The sequence below is a fragment of the Polypterus senegalus genome, chromosome 18, assembly GCF_016835505.1.
Source record: "Polypterus senegalus isolate Bchr_013 chromosome 18, ASM1683550v1, whole genome shotgun sequence".
Lineage (NCBI taxonomy): Eukaryota > Metazoa > Chordata > Cladistia > Polypteriformes > Polypteridae > Polypterus > Polypterus senegalus.
The window spans coordinates 55,663,386-55,682,811 of NC_053171.1; the positions used below are offsets into that span (position 1 = coordinate 55,663,386).

General features: G+C 41.1%; 1 protein-coding gene across 2 annotated transcripts in view; it reads right to left on the reverse strand.

Moving 5' to 3' along the window:
- The window catches only part of pacs2 (phosphofurin acidic cluster sorting protein 2), a 302,620-nt gene that overhangs the window by 125,574 nt on the left and 157,620 nt on the right, over positions 1-19,426 (reverse strand). For both annotated transcript variants that reach the window (XM_039741990.1, XM_039741989.1), the window contains exons 2-3: positions 14,825-14,912; positions 7,497-7,586 (exon numbers count right to left, since the gene is read on the reverse strand). In XM_039741990.1, coding sequence (XP_039597924.1) covers positions 7,497-7,586; positions 14,825-14,912 — 178 coding nt within the window. The remainder of the gene's footprint in view (positions 1-7,496; positions 7,587-14,824; positions 14,913-19,426) is intronic.

Sequence of the window (19,426 nt, forward strand, 5' to 3'; positions counted from 1 at the left end):
CTGGGTGAAAATCAAATCTCAGGAGGTATCGCAATTCACTGACCACATCAACTCAGTAGACAAACACATCTAGTTCACCAGGGAGGACATGAAATGTGACAGGCTAGCTTTCTTAGATTGTGAAATTTCCATCAGCAATGGGGGACATTTGAAAGCTGATGTGTACCATAAACTAATGCATACGGATCAGTATTTAAGGTTTGACTCTCACCGTCTGCTAGAGCACAAAATGGGCGTCATCAGGGCTCTACAACACAGAGCAAACACCATATCCACAGACACAGTGGCCAGGGAAGCAGAATATCATCATATCAAAAAGGCCCCAAGTAAATGTTTGCTATACCAGCTGGACTTTTGTCAAAGCAATGAAGACACCTAAATAATGCTTTAAGCAATCCAGGAGAGATGAAGGACAACCACTGCCTAAGCGAAAACCTTTGGTGATCCCTTTTGTGTCATGAGTATTGGAACAGCTGAGACGCATTTTTTCAAAACACCAGGGGCCTCATGTATAAACGGTGTGTACGCACAGAAATGTTTTCCACGTTCAAATCGCGATGTATAAAACCTACACTTGGTGTAAAGCCACGCACTTTTCCACGGTACCTCATGCCTTGTCGTACGCAAGTTCTCCGCTCGGTTTTGCAAACTGGCGGCACCCAGCGTCAAAGCAATGGTACTGTTCTTGTGTGATTACTCATTATTTTCATGACGCGGCTTTATAAATACACAGAAACTAACCGCATATTGTTTATTAGTGTAATGCATCTGATTGTAATTAACTCGTAACAATATAATGGTCCAGGGACAGCCATAGTATTCCAAATACCATAACTGCTTTAGCGTTGTTACTCTCACTTCTTCTTCTTCTTCTTCTTTCAGCTCCTCCCGTTAGGAGTTGCCACAGCGGATCATCTTTTTCCATATTACTCTCACTGCACGACTCGGAGTATTTATATCACTGTATCTGAGTGTGAATCATAGCAGCAGCTGATCGGAAAGAGAATTATCGGTATACAGCTTTAAGGACACGCTGTCTCAGCCACTGCAAAACGTTTTAAAGCCTTTCCTGTACAGACCTCGCGGTTCAAAACAGTTTAATCCCAAGAACTTTAAATGCACTCAATCAATTGCTCCTTGTAGAACTGTTTGTACTTATAAGTACAATCACCCCACTGTAAACTTGCACTACAGTTATAATATCTCACAACCTGGGCCACTTTATAAAGCGCGTATTTACAAATGATGACGATATCATTTTTAAGGTGAAATGCAGCAAAATATGTTTGTTAAATTATACACATAAAACTTTAATTTCATTTAAATAATCTATATTCTTCACTGGGAGTGTCGTGAAGGATAGAATAATTAAACATGTACTACGAAGATATTTCAATGTTCTTTAAACGTTTTGAAGAATCGGCGCTAAGCTTACAGATGGCTTAACGTCTATTACAGAGCTGATTATATGGCGATCGGTTACTTGGGGAAAGAAAAGCAAGGACTGCAGTGACAGCTACGCCAATATATATTGAATATAAAACAGAAAGAGAAAATAACAACACAGCTAAAAACGCAGCGACAAATTTTGACAAAAGATAAATGCTTGTCATGACCACGAGGCTGCTGTGCAGTGTCCGCAACGGACGTGGCCATCCACCGTGATAAGCTACCTTACTGACATTGGCCGACGAAGGAGCCACCGATTCTTCCTCTGCCCAGTACCACCACAAGCCTAGAGCCGCCCCTAAGTACTGCTGCAATAAATTATTTCATCGAAGTGAAACACATGTTTAATAATTTGCTTTAACTCCTATCATCATGAAAATGATATCACGTATACATCTCAGTATTTTAGTTATTCAGAGAGCTGTAATATCACGAATGTAATGGACTCTGTGTCCAGTTGGAGGAAGAGAGCCAGTTTAAGAAGCAAGTAGTGATTCACACACATACAGCACATACGAGTAGAAGATCAAATATAAAACAAAGCATTTAACGTGCTACTTTAATTACGATGTGATTTGAGAAACTGGTTAATTAAATGATTTTAAGATTAAGTTTATAATGTTCTACTAAATGGCAAAATAAACTACATGATTAAAGTGGAAATGTCGAGATTGAAGTTGACATTTCGTGCTTTTTCCCCACCGTGTGCCTTTTTTCTCTGTACCCTAATAAACTTTCATATGACACTCAGACAGTGGGCTTACAACTCTTCTTTTCACGGCAACTTTGATATGTGACTTCTTTTTTATTTCCGGCACTGTGCGATTTTGTGAATGTGAGCTTTCAAGTTTCTCCAACACGCTATGTCACTCGATCAACTTCATTTTGTTGATTATACCACGGTTTATTTGAACAAATAGTATGTTTTTCCTTTGCCTCCACTTGGTATTCGCTGAAATTCTTATATTTTCACCGTGCTTTTCCCATTGTCTTTTCACAGAAGGCTGCGCTTAAGGGCGATTTATATTGATTTGCATATTCAAATAGGCGTAATTCTGGGAGGATTTGGGGCGTTACATAATGCGCGTGCACGAGCGTTAGTTTTCACGCTGATCGGGATTTATGTAACGGAAGAACGTGGAAGTTGGAGTACGCACAGATTCCTGCATCTGGATTTTTCTGTGCGTAAACACATTTCGGCTTTTGTGCTTACGCCATGTTATAATGCGAGTTCTACGCATGGCGTTATACATGAGGCCCCTGGCCTCATGTATAAACAGTGTGTACGCACAAAAATGTTGTGTAAGCCTGTTTCTTCTTTCAGCTGCTCCCGTTAGGAGTTGCCACAGCGAATCACCTTTTTCCATATTACTCTCACTGCACCACTCGAAGCAGCTGATTGGAAAGAGAATTATCAGTATACAGCATCAAGCACACTCTGCCTCAGCCATGCTGCCTATTTCAACTGCTCTCACACGGCAAATGCTTCAAAACCTTTCCTGTATGGACCTCGGGGTTCAGAAACAGTTTCATCCCAAGAACTATAAATGCACTCAATCAGTCCATCAAGTGCTCCTTGTAGAACTGTTTGTACTTACAAGTACAATCACCTCACTGTAAACTTGCAAGCAGTTATAATATTGCACCTGAGCCACTTTATAAAGAGCATATTTACATATGATGACGATATCATTTTTAAGATGAAATGCAGCAAAATATGTTTATTATATAGATAAAACTTTAATTTCATTTAAATAATCTATATTGTTAATAATTAAACATGCCAGGACACGGTGTCGCTGCACTAGCAAGAATCTGGTGCTCTGTTCACAGATTGTTCCTGCCTCGTGCTGTATGCTTGCTGGGACTGGCGTGACACTGGAAGGATAGAATAATTAAATACCTACTACGAAGATATTTCAATGTTTTTTAAAAGTTTTGAAGAATCAGCGTTCTAAGCTTACAGATGGCTTTACGTCTATTACAGAGCTTATTGTGTGGCGATTGGGTATTTGGAGAAAGAAAAGAAAGGACAGGAATTGGGGATTAGTACGTTTGAAAGAGACACAATCACTGTGCCACCGTGTTCCCATGTTTAATAACATGCTTTAACTCCTATCATCATGAAAATGATATCAAGTATACAGCTCAGTATTTTACTTATTTAGTGAGCTGTAATATTACGAATGTAATGGATTCTGTGTCCTGTCGGAGGAAGAGAAAGCCAGTTTAAGAAGCACGTAGTGATTCACACATAGAGCGGATAGAAGATCAAATACAAAACAAAGCATTTAATGTGCTACTTAGTTACGATGGGATTTGAGAAACTAGTAAATTAAACGATTTTAAGATGAAGTTTATGATGTTCTACTTTAAAGACAAAATAAACTATATGATTAAAGTGGAAATTACGAGATTAAAGTTGACATTTCATGCTTTTTTCTTCTCTGTACCCTAATAAGCTTTGATATGACACTCAGACAGTGGGCTACGACTCGCCTTTTCACTGAGACTTTGATATCTGACAACTTCTTTTTTATTTCGGCACTGTGTGACTTTGTGAACTTGAGATTTTCAGTTTCTCCAACACTCTATGTCACACATCAGCTTCCTTTTGTTGTTTATACCAATGTTTAAACCAACAAATAGTATGTTTTTCTTTTTCTCCACTTGGTATTCGATGAACTTCTTCTATTTTCCCTTATGCTTTTGCCATTGCCTTTTCACAGAATGCTGAGCTTAAGGGCTATTTATATTGATTTGCATATTCAAAGAGGCGTAATTCTGGGAGAAGATGGGGTGGGACAGCAGGCATGTGCATGTGCGTTACTTTTCACGCTGACCGGTATTTATGTAGCGGAAGAACATGGAAGTTGGCGTTCGCACAGATTTATGCTTCTGGATGTTTTTGTGCATAAGCACATTTCCGCTTTTGTGCCTATGACATGTTATAGTGTGAATTCTACACACGGCGTTATGCATGAGGCCCCAGGTCTCAGTGGCTTTCAAACCCCAAAACACGATACGGCAAAAATTGGTTCACCCCAAGGATCGGGTGCCCCGGCATAGACAGAGTAATATAGTTTACGCAGTTAAGTGACAAGAAGATTGCTATGAATCATACATCAGGGAAACAAATAATCACTGGCAAAGTGGATGGCACAACACAGAAAAGCTACCTCGTCAGGCCAGGACTCCGCAGTCTATTTACATCTACAGGACAGTGGTCACTCTTTCAGTAATGAAGAGGAGTCAAAGAGGCCATTTATGTGAAAAAGGAACGACCATCTTTGAACCGAGGAGGGGGCCTAAGGGTACATCTTTCACCATCTTACAATGCAGTGATGGCAACCATTTCCCAACTCTCTGTGAATGGTACTCATGGCCATTGATCAAAGGACATTTTGCATATCATTGATCACACAGCCTATTTTTAGTCAATGGTGCTAGTTCAGTCATTAGGCCAAGGTACTGTTTCTAAGGTTGGAGAAACCTGCAGTCAACTGAGACTGAGGAAGTCACTTGGATGATTGATGAAACATATTGGAAAAAAACTGTGTATAGATGAACAGAATCAAGTTTCTAGGATGGTCCTTGTGGTTGGAGGCTTTGAGGTGGACTACATTTTAAATGATTTAGACCAAGGAGTAAAGAGAATTATCACAATTTTCATCATCTCCTCCTGAACAATTTCATGTGCTTGCTGCAGAGCTTCGTAAACATCAAGCAGCAGGAGCAGCTCCTGTTTATTTATTTACTGTTAACTTCCATTTATATTCCTCCACAGTCTCATTTACATCTTTCCATTTTAATTAAACACATCTAGAAAATTTACAAAAACACTCTACTGTTGGAGGCGTTTTTCTGGAGAAAAAATGAAATTGTTGCAAATACATGTGGGTATTGTGGAAACTCACTGTCTACAGGACAGTTGTGAGACAGAGCTGGAGGTAGCAGATGCTAAGATTTGCATTGGGTGTGATGAGGATGGATAGGATTAGAAATGAGTACATTACAGGATCAGCTCAAGTTGGACGGTTGGGAGACAAAGTCAGAGAGGCAAGATTGCGTTGGTTTAGACATGTGCAGAGGAGAGATTCTGAGTATATTGGGAGAAGGATGTTAAAGATAGAGCTGCCATGCAAGAAGAAAAAAATGAAGGCCTAAGAGAAGGTTTATGGATGTGGTGAGAGAGGACATGAAGGTGATGGGTGTGACAGAGCAAGATGACGAGGACAGAAAGATATAGAAAAAAGATGATCTGCTGTGGCAACCCCTAACAGGAGCAGCCAAAAGAAGAAGAAGAATTGTGGAAACTCACTGTATAGTTTATTGTTTCTCAAGCACCATTTTTCACACAGAAGCAATCCGAAAAATGCTAAATGGTGGAGTGGGCAAGAAACAGGTTGATACAGTATACTGGATGAAATTCTGTTTGCATAATAGATTTTGAAAATAAATGTTTTACCATATGTTAGCAATAAGTAGAAAACTGGACAACTTCACTTGAATGTAAAAAAAGCTCACAAAATGTTAACATCTGTTCAACTGCATTGGTAGGTGAATGCAGAGTCTGATCCACAGCAAATAAAGCGAATTTTACACTGTATGTATGCATGTTTGAATCTGGCGATTTTAAAAAGGAAGAGGACAGGAAGTAAACACATCTTGTCCAGTGTTTGGGTTTGGCTGCGGCATGAGGGAGCAACTTTTACAACTCTGTGATGGCCGGGGTAATTTTCAACACTGTGGTGTGTTGGGGTGGCAACATCACTTCAAGAGAAAGCCCACCGAATTAACAAACCTATTAAAAGAGCAGGATGAACTCTGGAACCCCTGGAGGTCATAGCAAAGGAGAGAATTAAAACAAAACTTAGGGCCATTATGAACAACGCTTCACACTGATATTAAAGACTTCAGAAGCTGCACGTCAAGAAATGCGATGGGAAATCATTCATGCCTGTGGCAATATGTCTGTATAACGCCTTACTGAGACTGGGAATGCCAAGTCAGAACTTATCTTTCTTTTGAATTTTTCCTGCTTTATAGTCATTCTGATGTGTGTTCTGACCAAAGTGTGTGTGTATATTTATGTATTTGTTTATTTAAAGAGCTTCTGTAAAAAGCCAAAATTCCCCCTAGGGAAAAATAAAGTTAGATAGTCAGCTAGAAAGCTAGTTTGATAGTTCAATCTACAGTATCTGTCTATTATTACAGTGCCTTTCATAACTATCTATCAAATTTGTTACTTGGTGCCACTGCCCACCTGCCAAGTTATTTTGCCTGCCTAAGGTAAAGTCAGCTCTGATGAAGGATCGCAGGAATCATTGGGTAGAGAGATCCTCTCATCGGATTGGCTGGCCCAGCACTGACTCAGCTGTGGAATGGCCAATAAAGGGGAGGCAGCTTGATGCCCGAGGTCTCCAGGACTCTGAACAAATCCAAATCGTACTACATGATAACAGCTACTGTTGAATTCTGCTCTGTACTTGAAATATTTTTATTTTACTATTATATTGTATTGATGATTACTTGTGTTCTGTTCTGCGTTAATCTCTGTTATACTGTGATATGATTTTTTTGCCTTATCATCACTCACTCCTACAATATGGTAATCCATAAAATCAACTCCTTCCTTGTCTTTGCACTTCACATGTCAAGCTTAAATGGGTACTAAGCTCAGAATATGAAGGCCCATTTAGAAGAGATTTTTCCAATGGTGTTTTCAAAATAGAGTTTAAAATGGAGAATCATCCCCAATTTAAATGCTAACTTGAAAAACACAAACCTTTTGAATAGTAACCTGCATAATGTTTGTGAACACAAGGATACGTTTCACTCCTAACACCTTCAAACACTTACTGCTAATCAGAAACAAAAGCTGAAAAATCACATTTTTTAAAGTCTTTTTTTTACTATTATTATTATTATTATTATTATTGAAGTACTGAATAGATGGACAATACCCAGCTAGCAAACTGACCATCAAACAAGCATTTTGGGTATTAAAAATATCCAACAAAGTTCACACTACTGGGACAGCTTACCTGTAAAGAAAATGTAAGAGCCAGATCGGTTTCCACCAGTCCACTGGGAGGCAGCACGATTTCATGGGATCTAAGGACCCTCTTTGAACCCTGTGAAACAAGACAGAATGACTGTAAGTCAGTGCACAGAAAAAACAAATAAATTTGAGCTGCTTGCCTTTTATAACCAGTTTGGCTGTAATCTAAAAAATTGAAGATTTTTTTCACCATTCAGAAGTAAGTATCTACTACAACAGTAGGCTTTTCCACACTCTTGTCTGCAAATAGGTAATTGGGAGCCCGAGATTCCCGGACATTTTTCATTCCTATATTCCCGGGAATGAAACTGTTGTAATTCCTGGGAAACTGGGAATGGCTAAGCTCGCATATATAGCATGTAAAAGTGTAAAAATCGATCAAGAAATAACAGAGTTATAGTTGAAAAGAATTAAGTGGCATGTTTTTTTGTCCCATTGTGTAGTGTGTTGCCGATTAATTCAGTCAACAACAGACCAGCAGTAGTCAGTCTCCCGGCTCCCACGAAGACTGGGCACAGTGGACTGGGAGGAGTCTGTACTCTGCACCTCACGAATGCTAGGACAGGGCAGACTTCATTGACGTCTGTCAGACAACAGCTTTGAACAACAACTTGAAATTGCAATGCATCAGTCTGTGGCATCCGCATTATCTGTGCCAAGAAACTTGCCATCACAGAACGATGACAAGAAACTAGATGCATCAGTAAAAGTTGAAATGGCGTTGTTTTAGAGCAACAGGAAGTGCAGGCGTTGTTTAGAACAAGTGTATCAGTATCTGATGAGTGTGTACTTCAGTGAAGGCAGAGCGTGCTTTCTCAGCGGCTGGCGTATTGTTCACGAAGGTGCGCTCTCGCCTGGACGACCACATGCTGCACACGTTGTGCTTTCTACGCTCTTATTACCGCAACTAATTACATCAGGTGTGCCCAATATGTTTATCGCAATCGACCGGTAGATCGGAAAGGCAGTGCAGGTAGATCGTGTTGCATTCAAAAAAATTTTTTTTAAATGTTAGTCTATCATATATCCTCCCTATGGCATTTGCCACTTCATTGACATACAGGGCGGCCAGTCTGAGATCTCGTTTCTTCTAACACACTGGTCATCCCACACGCACCCATACAATCAGATTGTGATTCAGACTACAAATGCCATGAATTTAATTACCCCGATCTACATGCTGTCAAATAAATGAACCACACGCCGTTGCTTCGCCTCGGACGTCGTTCAATCCCCAAGAGGGGGTGCAGTGAGTGTGTACGCCTGATGAGCCCAGAATAAGGGCGAAACACGTGTTGCGTATTCGTTGCATTATTTGACAGTAAAACTATGCAACATTCTATGATCTGCTTCTCGCAACTGAAGAGGGCACTGTGGCGGATGTTTGCCAACTTGCAGACCAACCACAAGCGTTACCTGGTAGGTGTCCACTGTCACGCACGAGCGCATCGGGAGCAGTTGACGGACCTGACGCGCATCGCCGAACAGCCGGCCAGAGGACGAAGGCAGCGTACTAACCTTTCTCTGTCTTGTCTCATACAAAAGATGAAGCGACGCCGCCATAAACCAGCCCGGAGTAAAAACAGAACAGCACTTCCGGGGGTTCCCTTCTTCCCTCTGGTCCTCTGATGATGACATCAAGATTCCCATGCACCACCACACCTACCCAGCAGCCATCACGCCTGATTTCCGGTCCCTCCTTTTAAAAGTGTCCCTCCAACCCTCCATTTTGTCTTGTAGTTCGTTCATGCTTTTTGTTACTGTGAAACGGCAAAAGACCGTGTTTTCATTTTGTTTGCCAGCATACAGGGCTCACAACCCCAAAACTTTATGCGCTCTGTGTTATCTTTCTTTACACGACCCATACAATCAGATTGTGATTCAGACTACGAATGCCATGAATGTAATTACCCCGATCTACATGCTGTCAAATAAACGAACCACATGCCGTGGCGCAACGTAAAAAGGCTTCGATGCTAACGTCCGAGGTTCGATCCACAAAAGGGGGTGCAGTGAGTGTGTACACCTGATGAGCCCAGAATTAGGGCATTATTTGACAGTAAAATTATGCAATATATATATATATATATATATATATATAAAGGCAAAGCCCTCACTGACTCACTCATCACTAATTAATTCTCCAACTTCCCATGTACAGTAGGTAGAAGGCTGAAATTTGGCAGGCTCATTCCTTACAGCTTACTTACAAAAGTAAAGCAGGTTTCATTTCGAAATTTTATGCATAACGGTCAACAACGTCCGCCATGTTAAACTTTCTTATTTATGGCCCCATCTTCACGAAATTTGGTAGGCGGCTTCCCTGTGCTAACCGAAACTGATGTACATACTTATTTCGGTGGTATGATGCCACTGTCGGCCGCCATATTGAACTTTTCAACAGTCTTTTTTGCCCTCACTGACTCACTCATCACCAATTCTCCAACTTCCCGTATAGGTAGAAGGATGAAACTTGGCAGGCTCATTCCTTACAGCTCACTTACAAAAGTTAAGCAGGTTTTGTTTAGAAATACTACGCGTAACGGTTATAACAGTCGACAACGTCCGCCATGTTAAACTTTCTTATTTATGGTCCCATCTTCACAAAATTTGGTAGGCAGCTTCCCTACTCTGACCGAAACCAATGTACGTATGTATTTCGGTGGTATGACGCCACTATCGGCCGCCATATTGAACTTTCTAATGGTCTTTGTTACCTATAGGCCCATCTTCAAGAAATTTGGTACGCGGGTTCCCAATGCTAACTGAATCCTACTTACGTACATATATACATCCATTGCCTGCAGCTCGGTCACCGTGTGAGGCGGCATTGGGTCCCCCATCCCCACGCCTCCCACGTTGTTGGCTGCCTGCCTATGTAAGGCCATCCGTCGCTCTGGTCTCTTTTTTCCCTTCCTTGCTTCGCCACAGTATTCAAATCTCCCTGCTGATAACTGTAGCCTTTTTATTTAATCCACGGCTTCTCCGCTGTTTTATTGTTCATTTATTACGATTATAGTTATTGTATAGGTATTTTAGAAGTTTACATTGTTCAGGTACCCATTTTCTTATATATATATATATATAGCATTTTTAATGTAGTTAGATCATTTTGACCTGATCATTTTAAAAGTAGTTCGCAAGCCAAAAAAGTGTGGGCACCCCTGAACTAGATACATGTACTTACAGTATATGACAGCATGAACTGCTTGTAGATAAGGTTAATCTTTTATTGGTGTCAACATACTGTATTACAGTAGTTTTATTAAAAATAAGTGTCGGTCGTTCTAAAACCGTTCACAAGGGAGTTGCCCGTGCACTGTGTCAACCCCGGGAGCACGGGATTCCCGGGAATGACATGCAGGATTCCCGAATTCCCGGGAATGGATTCCCTAGTCTGCATCTAAGGGGGCCACATCAACCAAGAGAGGGTCTCGGTCTATCCAGATGATCTTGGGTGCAAAGCACAAACCAATCCTGGAAAAGCAATGCAGATGAATAGGTGGTCACAGTCACTCACACAGCCACAGTTCTTCATACCACACCAACTTTAATGAGCCCCATTAGCCTGTCAGCATGTTTTTAGATTGTGGGAAGAAACCCAGACACACACAAGCTGAACATACAAACACAACCCAAGAAGTTCCCTGGAATATAAATTGTGGTCCTAAAACAATGAGATGACCACCCTGCCCGCTGGGCAGCCATGCACTGCTGAAGTTTCAGGATTGAAATTTCAAAGGAAGAAGGCCCCTAATTCTAATCCTTTTGCTTTATCAAGACACATATTACCTGAACAAACAGTACCTCTCTTTGTCATGTAGAAGGAAAAACAACCAAATAAATGGAGAAACTGTCAAGTCCGCCCAAACTGTGACCAGGCCACGATTCAGACTCTAGTTCCTGGAGCTGAAAGGCAGCATAACTAACCCCTGTGCCAATGGCCTCAGCTCTTTACAAAGCTCAGGCATTTCTGAGTACATAAGTAGAGGTGAACACTGTCTGGAGCTTTAGATCATTGTGGTGTATTTTAGATACATTTTCCAAATTCTTTTTTTGTAAACTATTCATTTTATTTATTGTCTATGTTCATTTGCGGTTCTTGACATCACTCCTTATTGGTGCCGTGCTGGTTTCAAAGGATGTTGTCATGTTGTTGCACTGTTATATGAACATAAGAAACTTGACATACGCCAGGAAACGATTCAGTCCATTTAGTTTTGTACATTCGTCAGTTTAAGACATTAGAGAAGCTGTCGTAATAAAGAGCAAACAGCTCTGGATACTCCTTATTTGAATTTCGCTATCTGCATAAGGATCAATGAGAAACAGAAAATATGGTATGGTAGGGTCTGGGAGGAAAAACTGAGCACAACTGGCTGCTCCAGGTAAGACTAAACTCATGGAACACAAGAATTGAAGGCTTTCAGAACCTTTAATAATTAAGAGATGTAGAAAACAAGACCTTCACGCTCAAGCTCACAGTACAATGAACGTCATATCTGCATGTCTCCCTTAGTGCAACACCAACAACAAATGCAGAGCAGGCTCTCATTTGGAGGTTGGAATCTTCAACAACTAATACTTAATTTTCCTGCCACACTTTCATTCTAACTTAGATTGACTCCAAAAAAGGTGCAGTTTGTTCATGTGTTTGCATTTTTGTACACAGTTTATTGTTTCGGTCCTTTTTGTTGATGGGATGCTGTTTCTCCTCAGTCCTCCTTTGAATACCGGACCCCAATTCTTGTTGTTGTTTTATTTATTTATTATTTTTTAATATGGACGTGTACTGTGGCCTGTAAAAGTATTTGATCCCCTTGAAAGTCATCCTAATTTTCTTCACGACAAAAGATTTGTACACATATTTATCCATTCAGTATTTTTAACGTGAACTTTTATGCTATAACAATACATTTCCAAAGTGCAAATAAACCATTTACAAGAAAAACTCCAAAGTTCGTGTTTGTATCAGTGTTTAAACCTCTGTGCTTTGGAAGCTCCAGGTCTACACAAATGACAAATGAATTACAAACGACACAAAGGTGACAGTCATTATGAAACATAATGAGGTACGGCTATCTCTCAGGATATAAAAAGCCCCCTTTGAAAGGGCTGTGCTCTTTGTTGGGCAATCACTGCAAAAGTGAAAACAAAGGAGCACTCTGCTGATGTGAGAACAAAAGTCATTGAAATGCACAAGGCAGGAAAGAGCTACAAAAAATATCGAATAGTTTGAAGGTCTTGTTAAGCAATGTAGGATCCATCACCAGAAACAGGAAGGTTCATCACAGCGCCCAGACTCTCACTAGAACAGGATGTCCCTCAAAACTAAACATCAAAGCAAGATGTCAAGTAAAAATCCAACCAACACTCTCTGAAGTCTGCAATGCTCTGTGGCTGAAAATGGAGTGAAGGTGAAGGGGTCCATAATTTCAAGAGCTCTCCATAAAACAGGCCTCTACGGGAGGGAAGCAAGAAAGAAGTAATTCCTTAAGAAGGTCTGCAGAAAAGCATGTACGGCATTTGCTACAAAGCATGAGAAAGACCCAGTTAAGATGTGGAAGAAGGTTATATGGTCAAAATAGATCAGACTTCACAGAGGTATGTGTGGTGTAAAACTAATACAGCCCAGGCCTCAAAAAACACCATACCTACGGTGAAATATGATGGTGGCAGCATAATGCTATGGGGATGCTTTTCATGTGCTGGGACTGGGAATCCTGTCAGAGTTGAAAAGGCAATGGATGGACATAAATACAGCAAAACATTGCAGGAGAACTTATTCTAGGCAATTATCCCATACATCGGGAGAAGATTCATCTTTCAACCTGACAATGACCCAAAGTGACAGAAAGGCAAATGTTTAAGAATGGCCAAGTCAAAGTCCTGATCATAACCCTTATTGAGAATCTGTGGCACTATTTGAAAACTGGTGCCATCCCACCAACCTAGAAGGTCTCCAAGAATGGGGAAGAATCACACCAGAACAAAATGCAAAATATGGACATACTAACCGCAAAAGAATGAAAGATGTTATTGCTGCAAAAGGGTCCTTGACAAAGTATTCATTGTAGGGCTTGAATACTTATGCAAACACTAACATTGGAGTTTTTCTTCTTCAGTTCGATATCTACAGAAAATGGTTTATTTTAATTTCAGAAATGTAGCATAAGATTTCAAGTATAGTAGAGATATGTGTATTAGTCTTTTGTCATGCAGAAAATTATGACGACTTTCAAGGGGATTGTATACTTGTGTGTGAGTAACAACACGACCTTTGCTGAATCTACTGGTGCAAGTTCTAACATTTACTGTACTTCTGAGATTTGTCAGGTTAAAGAAGAGAGAAAGTTCAAGGTAAGGTGCTTATACTCACTCATTCTGACACTGAAGCGTGGCGACACGTTGACTTCTCAAGCACTGGGTTGTCGCCACCGCCGCCAGTGGGTCACAAGTTGCTGTTGTTTATAATGGTAGTGGATTTAATGATTGTGCTCGATCCCCCCCAAAGAAATCAAGAGAAGCTACCCTAGTAAACCAGTGGGTCACCCAACACAACTGTATCCGGGTTTGTTGAAGTGTACAACACATTGGGCTTTTGACTTTCCCAGTGTTGTTATTTTTTAACACTATGTTTATAACTGCCACCCTGTAAATTTAGTTCTCATAGGTGGCACCATTTTGGGCTTCAGAGTGTGCATTGCTATCCTGTAATGACTGGAAGTCGCTTATATGGTCGTGGTGACAACTGTAAAGGTAAGGTCGGCCATCACAAACTTCCTGAGGTCCATGTTTCCAGACACTAGTGAATTTCTCATGGAGGAGTTAACTGCAGTCTCCAGAAGTGGTGACTTTGTGCTGGAATCTCAGATTTTTGATGAGCATTTTGAGCAGATGATTGGCTGTGCTGATTATTTGTTTAGCTAGCCTGCTCTTTTTTTTTAATATTTTTTCCTCCTTTCTCCATTTTCTTACCCGTTTCCTTCCTGTTTTGTTTTTTTTTTAACTAATTTGTCAAAACTGGCAGAAGAGAAGGACAGACCGATAAAGTTATATGTTGAGGGCCAGGATTTGGGATGACTTTACTGACTAATACAACAAAAATTAAATTATGGCTCCCAGCGAGAGAATTTTATTTTGAGGGAGTTTTAAGGGAGCTCTGTATGTTGCACATATTCCATTGTACTGGAATATTAACCTTCCACTTGACAAACAGATTTACAGATGTTATTCCCAAAAAAAAGGCCTCAGAAGATCTATAGTGTGGTGACTCCCTAAGAGCCGCACTTCATTATAGACCTGGCATACCTGGATTTTCACAGCAATGACCGCAGAGATGAGTTCTTTGTCCAGTTCCTTCATCACTACTAGCTTCTTCAGCGTCAGACTGCAGAGTCTGTTGGAAAAAAGAAAAGAGTTGCATTTAAGGGGTTGGTCAGTACAGTGCCTTGTACTGTATGCATTTAGGATTTCAGCAGTTATTTAAATGAACATTGAGATGGCTGTCACGTCAATAAAGAAGAGTATCAAGGACAATGTTTCCTTATGGCTTTTGTATTACCTGTCCACTATAATACTCAATGTCCGGAAAATAACTGAAGGTAACAGCACAACCATACTGTATTGTATCACTGCACAGCCACTCAAGATGTTACACCATACAACTGATGGCTAGAAGCCTAAATGACATTTGATTAAAGAATCTGCCCAAGTGGGGGGAACTGTCAGCCTTGAGATGTACAGAGACGGGCTTAAAGGACAAAGCGAAACCGATGATCAGCAGACTGACAAATGACACGGAGCTTTGATTCTAAATTATCGATTGGTGGTAGTGATCGATGGGGAGCCTCCTAACATGAGTGCCGTCGGAAAACTGACACAGGGGAGTCCGACATATTTACTGGCCTCTCTGTTAGTGTGAGGCTGCAGGGTTTTTGACTGTTCTGTACCTGCTTTGAATCTGTGAACTTGTGTTCTTTGTTAAAGACTGTTATATAACATTACCCTGTATTTTTAATATAATGTAATGCATAAAAATGACTGTACTAGATCTGCTCTTGATAACTACTTTAGCTGAAATAAATATAAAGTAAATGAATATCCCTCAAAGATCCTATATCTTTATTAGGGAATCCCTGTATACATGTGGGTTAAAAAAATGGATGAATGGATATATATACACACACACATATACTATACTAGTTGAAGTACCTGGTGTTGCCCAGGTGTATCTGTAAAATGGTTTAAGGATAGAAAGCAAAGGCTTCTGGGTTTCTTATTACTAGATGTCCTCTCCGTCATATACACTGCCTTGCTATTATTGTCTCTGCTCTCGTGAGTTGGTCAGATTGGATTCCAGAATTGCTGGGTTGTAACCATGAATCTGTCATGACCAACACGTCCTCTTAGTTTAAGGTGAACAGTTTGTAGTGCTTAAATTATGAAGAAAAACTGAAAAAATCAAAAGTTAATAACCCTTTGAGTCTCCTTTGGTTTTGTGCTGCACTTCCTTAATCGATACAATGCAGGTGGCACTGGTGTGCAAGTTGTAGCACACAGGGAAAAAAAATAACTGGGACCTCCAGTGTCCAACTTTTGGGTTCCAAAGTAGACTTTCTTGTCCATATGGTCTAAGAAAACAACTATGTAAAATTTGGTCCAGATCAGTAAGAGGGCATAAGATTGTAATACTTGCTCTTAACCAGCAGGTGGCACTAGTGTGCAAACTCTAGGAACGAGGAACAAAAACACACTGGGTCCCCAGAGGGTCAAACCTTTGGGTCCCAAAGTTGCCCATATGGTCCTAGAGAACAATTATGTAACATCTGGTACAGATCGGTCAAAGAGTGAGGGATTGTATAGGATGCCTACAGACTGACACTCAGTTTTATATATTTTTACATATATATACGCAATCGACATTGCCTTGACGACTGTTATCGATTCCTCCCATAATGATCACAACAATTCTCCAGCTCTGCTGATTGCTACAGTTCTCCCAGGGGAAACTGCTCTAACAATCATCCCTAATTCTCCAAGGGGGACCATCCCCTCCTCTGTTGATCGCTATGATTCTCCAAGGAGGAACCACTCTGACGATCGTCTATAAGTCTCTAAGGGGAACCCTCAGCAATCACTACGGTTCTCCAAGGGGGAACTGCTCTGACAATTGCCACGATTCTCCCAGGGACACCACCATTCCTGATTCTCCAAGGGGGTGGTCCCCCAGTTGTTGATCAGTAGGGCATTCAACAAGGAATGCGTGTTGAAGACACTAAAAAGGACATGATCTGGTTGAAACAAAAAAAAATGTTTAAGAAACTCTGCTTTAATGTAATTGTAAAGTAAGCATGCCAGATTTGTGCTGAACCATTTTATTTTATTTGCGCTTTCATTCAACATTGTAACCACAAGGGGGTGACCCTGAGCCTCCAACCCATCCATCCATCCATCCATTATCCAACGCACTATATCCTAACTACAGGGTCACGGAAGTCTGCTGGAGCCAATCCCAGCCAACACAGGGCGCAAGGCAGGAAACAAACCCTGTGCAGGGTGCCAGCCCACCGCAGGAGCCTCCAACCTCAGACACAAAATCACTCAACACAACTCCGGGTTTAAAATAATTCAATTTTTATTTTCACCAACTTCTTTTGCAGTGCAAGCAGCAACAACTACCACAATTAGAAATTAATAAATTAAATAAATAAATAAATGTCTTCCTGTCCTTCCACTCCACTTGATGAGTTTTGCCTGCTGCCTTCCGACTCTGACTCTCTGAGGTAATGCAGCAGACTTCCTTTTAAGCTGAACCCAAGTATCAGGGCACTGCCTGTTGGAAGCGTTTCCCAGTCTTGTGGAAACCAGAGTGCTCCTTCACACTGGCGGCACCCAAAGACGCTGGCAGAGTTCCATTTGTGCACACGAAATCCCATGCAACCCTGCAGGAGTCTAAACTGGGATGCCTCGAGAGGGACAATACCACCTGTTGTTAAGGTGGAAAGAACTACTCCTTGTCTCTGGTTCCATTATCCCAGCTGGGACATGGCTTGCAAGGGGTCTTCGCTGGGTTGTGTCCCCAACAACTCAGGCCTTCTGGTATGGGAAAGATATTACCCTCCATCCAGCCTTGCTGGCATGCCCGCCTGTCCTCCTTGACACTCATAACATGAAGAAGCACTTAAGATGGGCTCTCCTGTCATTTAGCTCTTTGGGTAGATCATTGCGTTTTTGGGATTGTCTTCAGAACACATTAGTTTTTGATTGGATTGTGTTTTGTTATTGCATTTTGTTCTTTACATAAAAAAAACAATGCTTTGAATAGATCAGTGAAGGTGACAGAGTCAGAGTGACCATATCTGTGACTCAGTCTGCCAAAAGGATGCAGGCCTGGAGTGGAGAAGAAGCAGCACTGTGTTGTTGAAACTGTCACATCTATGATTAGTAGAAGTGGCAGAGTATGTAATTTAGTGGAGAGGAGTGTGGAGTGATTGAGGAGGAAGGTCATGAGATATCAAGAGGGTAGACCTGTGAGTGGAGGAGCAGACTGAAAAGCAGGTTGGGAAACATGGAAATCAGAGCAGCTGTTTAAAGGAAGGAATTGGCAGTCTTGACTGAGTGGTGTCCACAGTTTGCAGGAGGATCTGAAACAGATGCATTTTAGTTATCTGGAGTGGGATAGGATTAATTAATGTGACATGAAGGCTCTAATGAAAGTTACATTTTTTGAATGGCGCACTAAAGTTCTCTGCCTAATTCAACATTCAAAATGTACAGCAATGTTGTAGGCAACTGAAGACACTGCAATCCCCTCCAGGCTTGCCCTTTTACGTGATCTGATGCAGAACTTGTTGCCATCTGTTGCCTTGTTCCGCTCTGCTTGCGTTAAGTGTCTCGAATGGGTTCTATACCTTCTGTTTATGACTTTGTTAGCAATTTCCTGCAAAAGATGAATGAGCCATGTTTGTTATGTATACCAACAAGGTCCTTTACAGGCTTTGTCAGTGAATGAAACATCCTGTCAACACCAAAAACCACAGAGGATCAGCTTCACAGAGGAGGACTCAAGGGTTGGAACAACACAGTTGTTCCGCATCTTTAAAAAAACATGCAGAACTCCCGGCGGTCCTCACCCCTCTCTCACTCTCAGCATCTGTGATAATCTCCAGCAAGAGGAACATGAATGACCAAGAGAAAAATCATGACTAAGCCACCCAGGCTTTAAACAAGTTCAGAAACCCCACCACATACGAGGGGTGTCATCTTTAGATTTATACCATTAAAGAACTGTCAACCCATGCAAGACATCTGCAGTAGAATCGCTGTCAGCAAGGAAAATGTGTCCTGAACAAGAGTGCTGATTGGACTCAAACTTTGGTAGACTACAACAAGCAGCAGTAAATCCAGGAGCCTGCCATACGGGTCAGGTGCCATCTTTTTGTACTGAGGTGGTCAATCTCCTGGGTCTGCACCTGCACATCTTTAAAGGAATACTCCACCTGAAAATGATCATTTGTTAGATACTACCCAATGTGCTTTGTAGTGACAATTCAGAAAAATGCTGCAGCACTCCCTGGCAGTGCCCACGGGGCTGTATCAAACTCCAACTCCCACAAAGCCTTGCTGGAGTCCGAGGCACCACTATCACTGAGGGCGGCTGCCACCTTGTATTCCGGTGGAGGTAATGTTCTGGCCATATCTCCTCCCTTGCTCCTTCTGTTGTGGAGGCATCCCAGCCGGGTAAGAGAGGGCACCGGCCAGGTAACGACAATAATATATATATATATATATATATATATATATATATATATATATATATATATATATATATATATATTACAGTGAGTAATTTACCATATTAAAAAACAGTAAAACGTAATAATTTCAAAGTAACTTATGTTTCATGTTGCG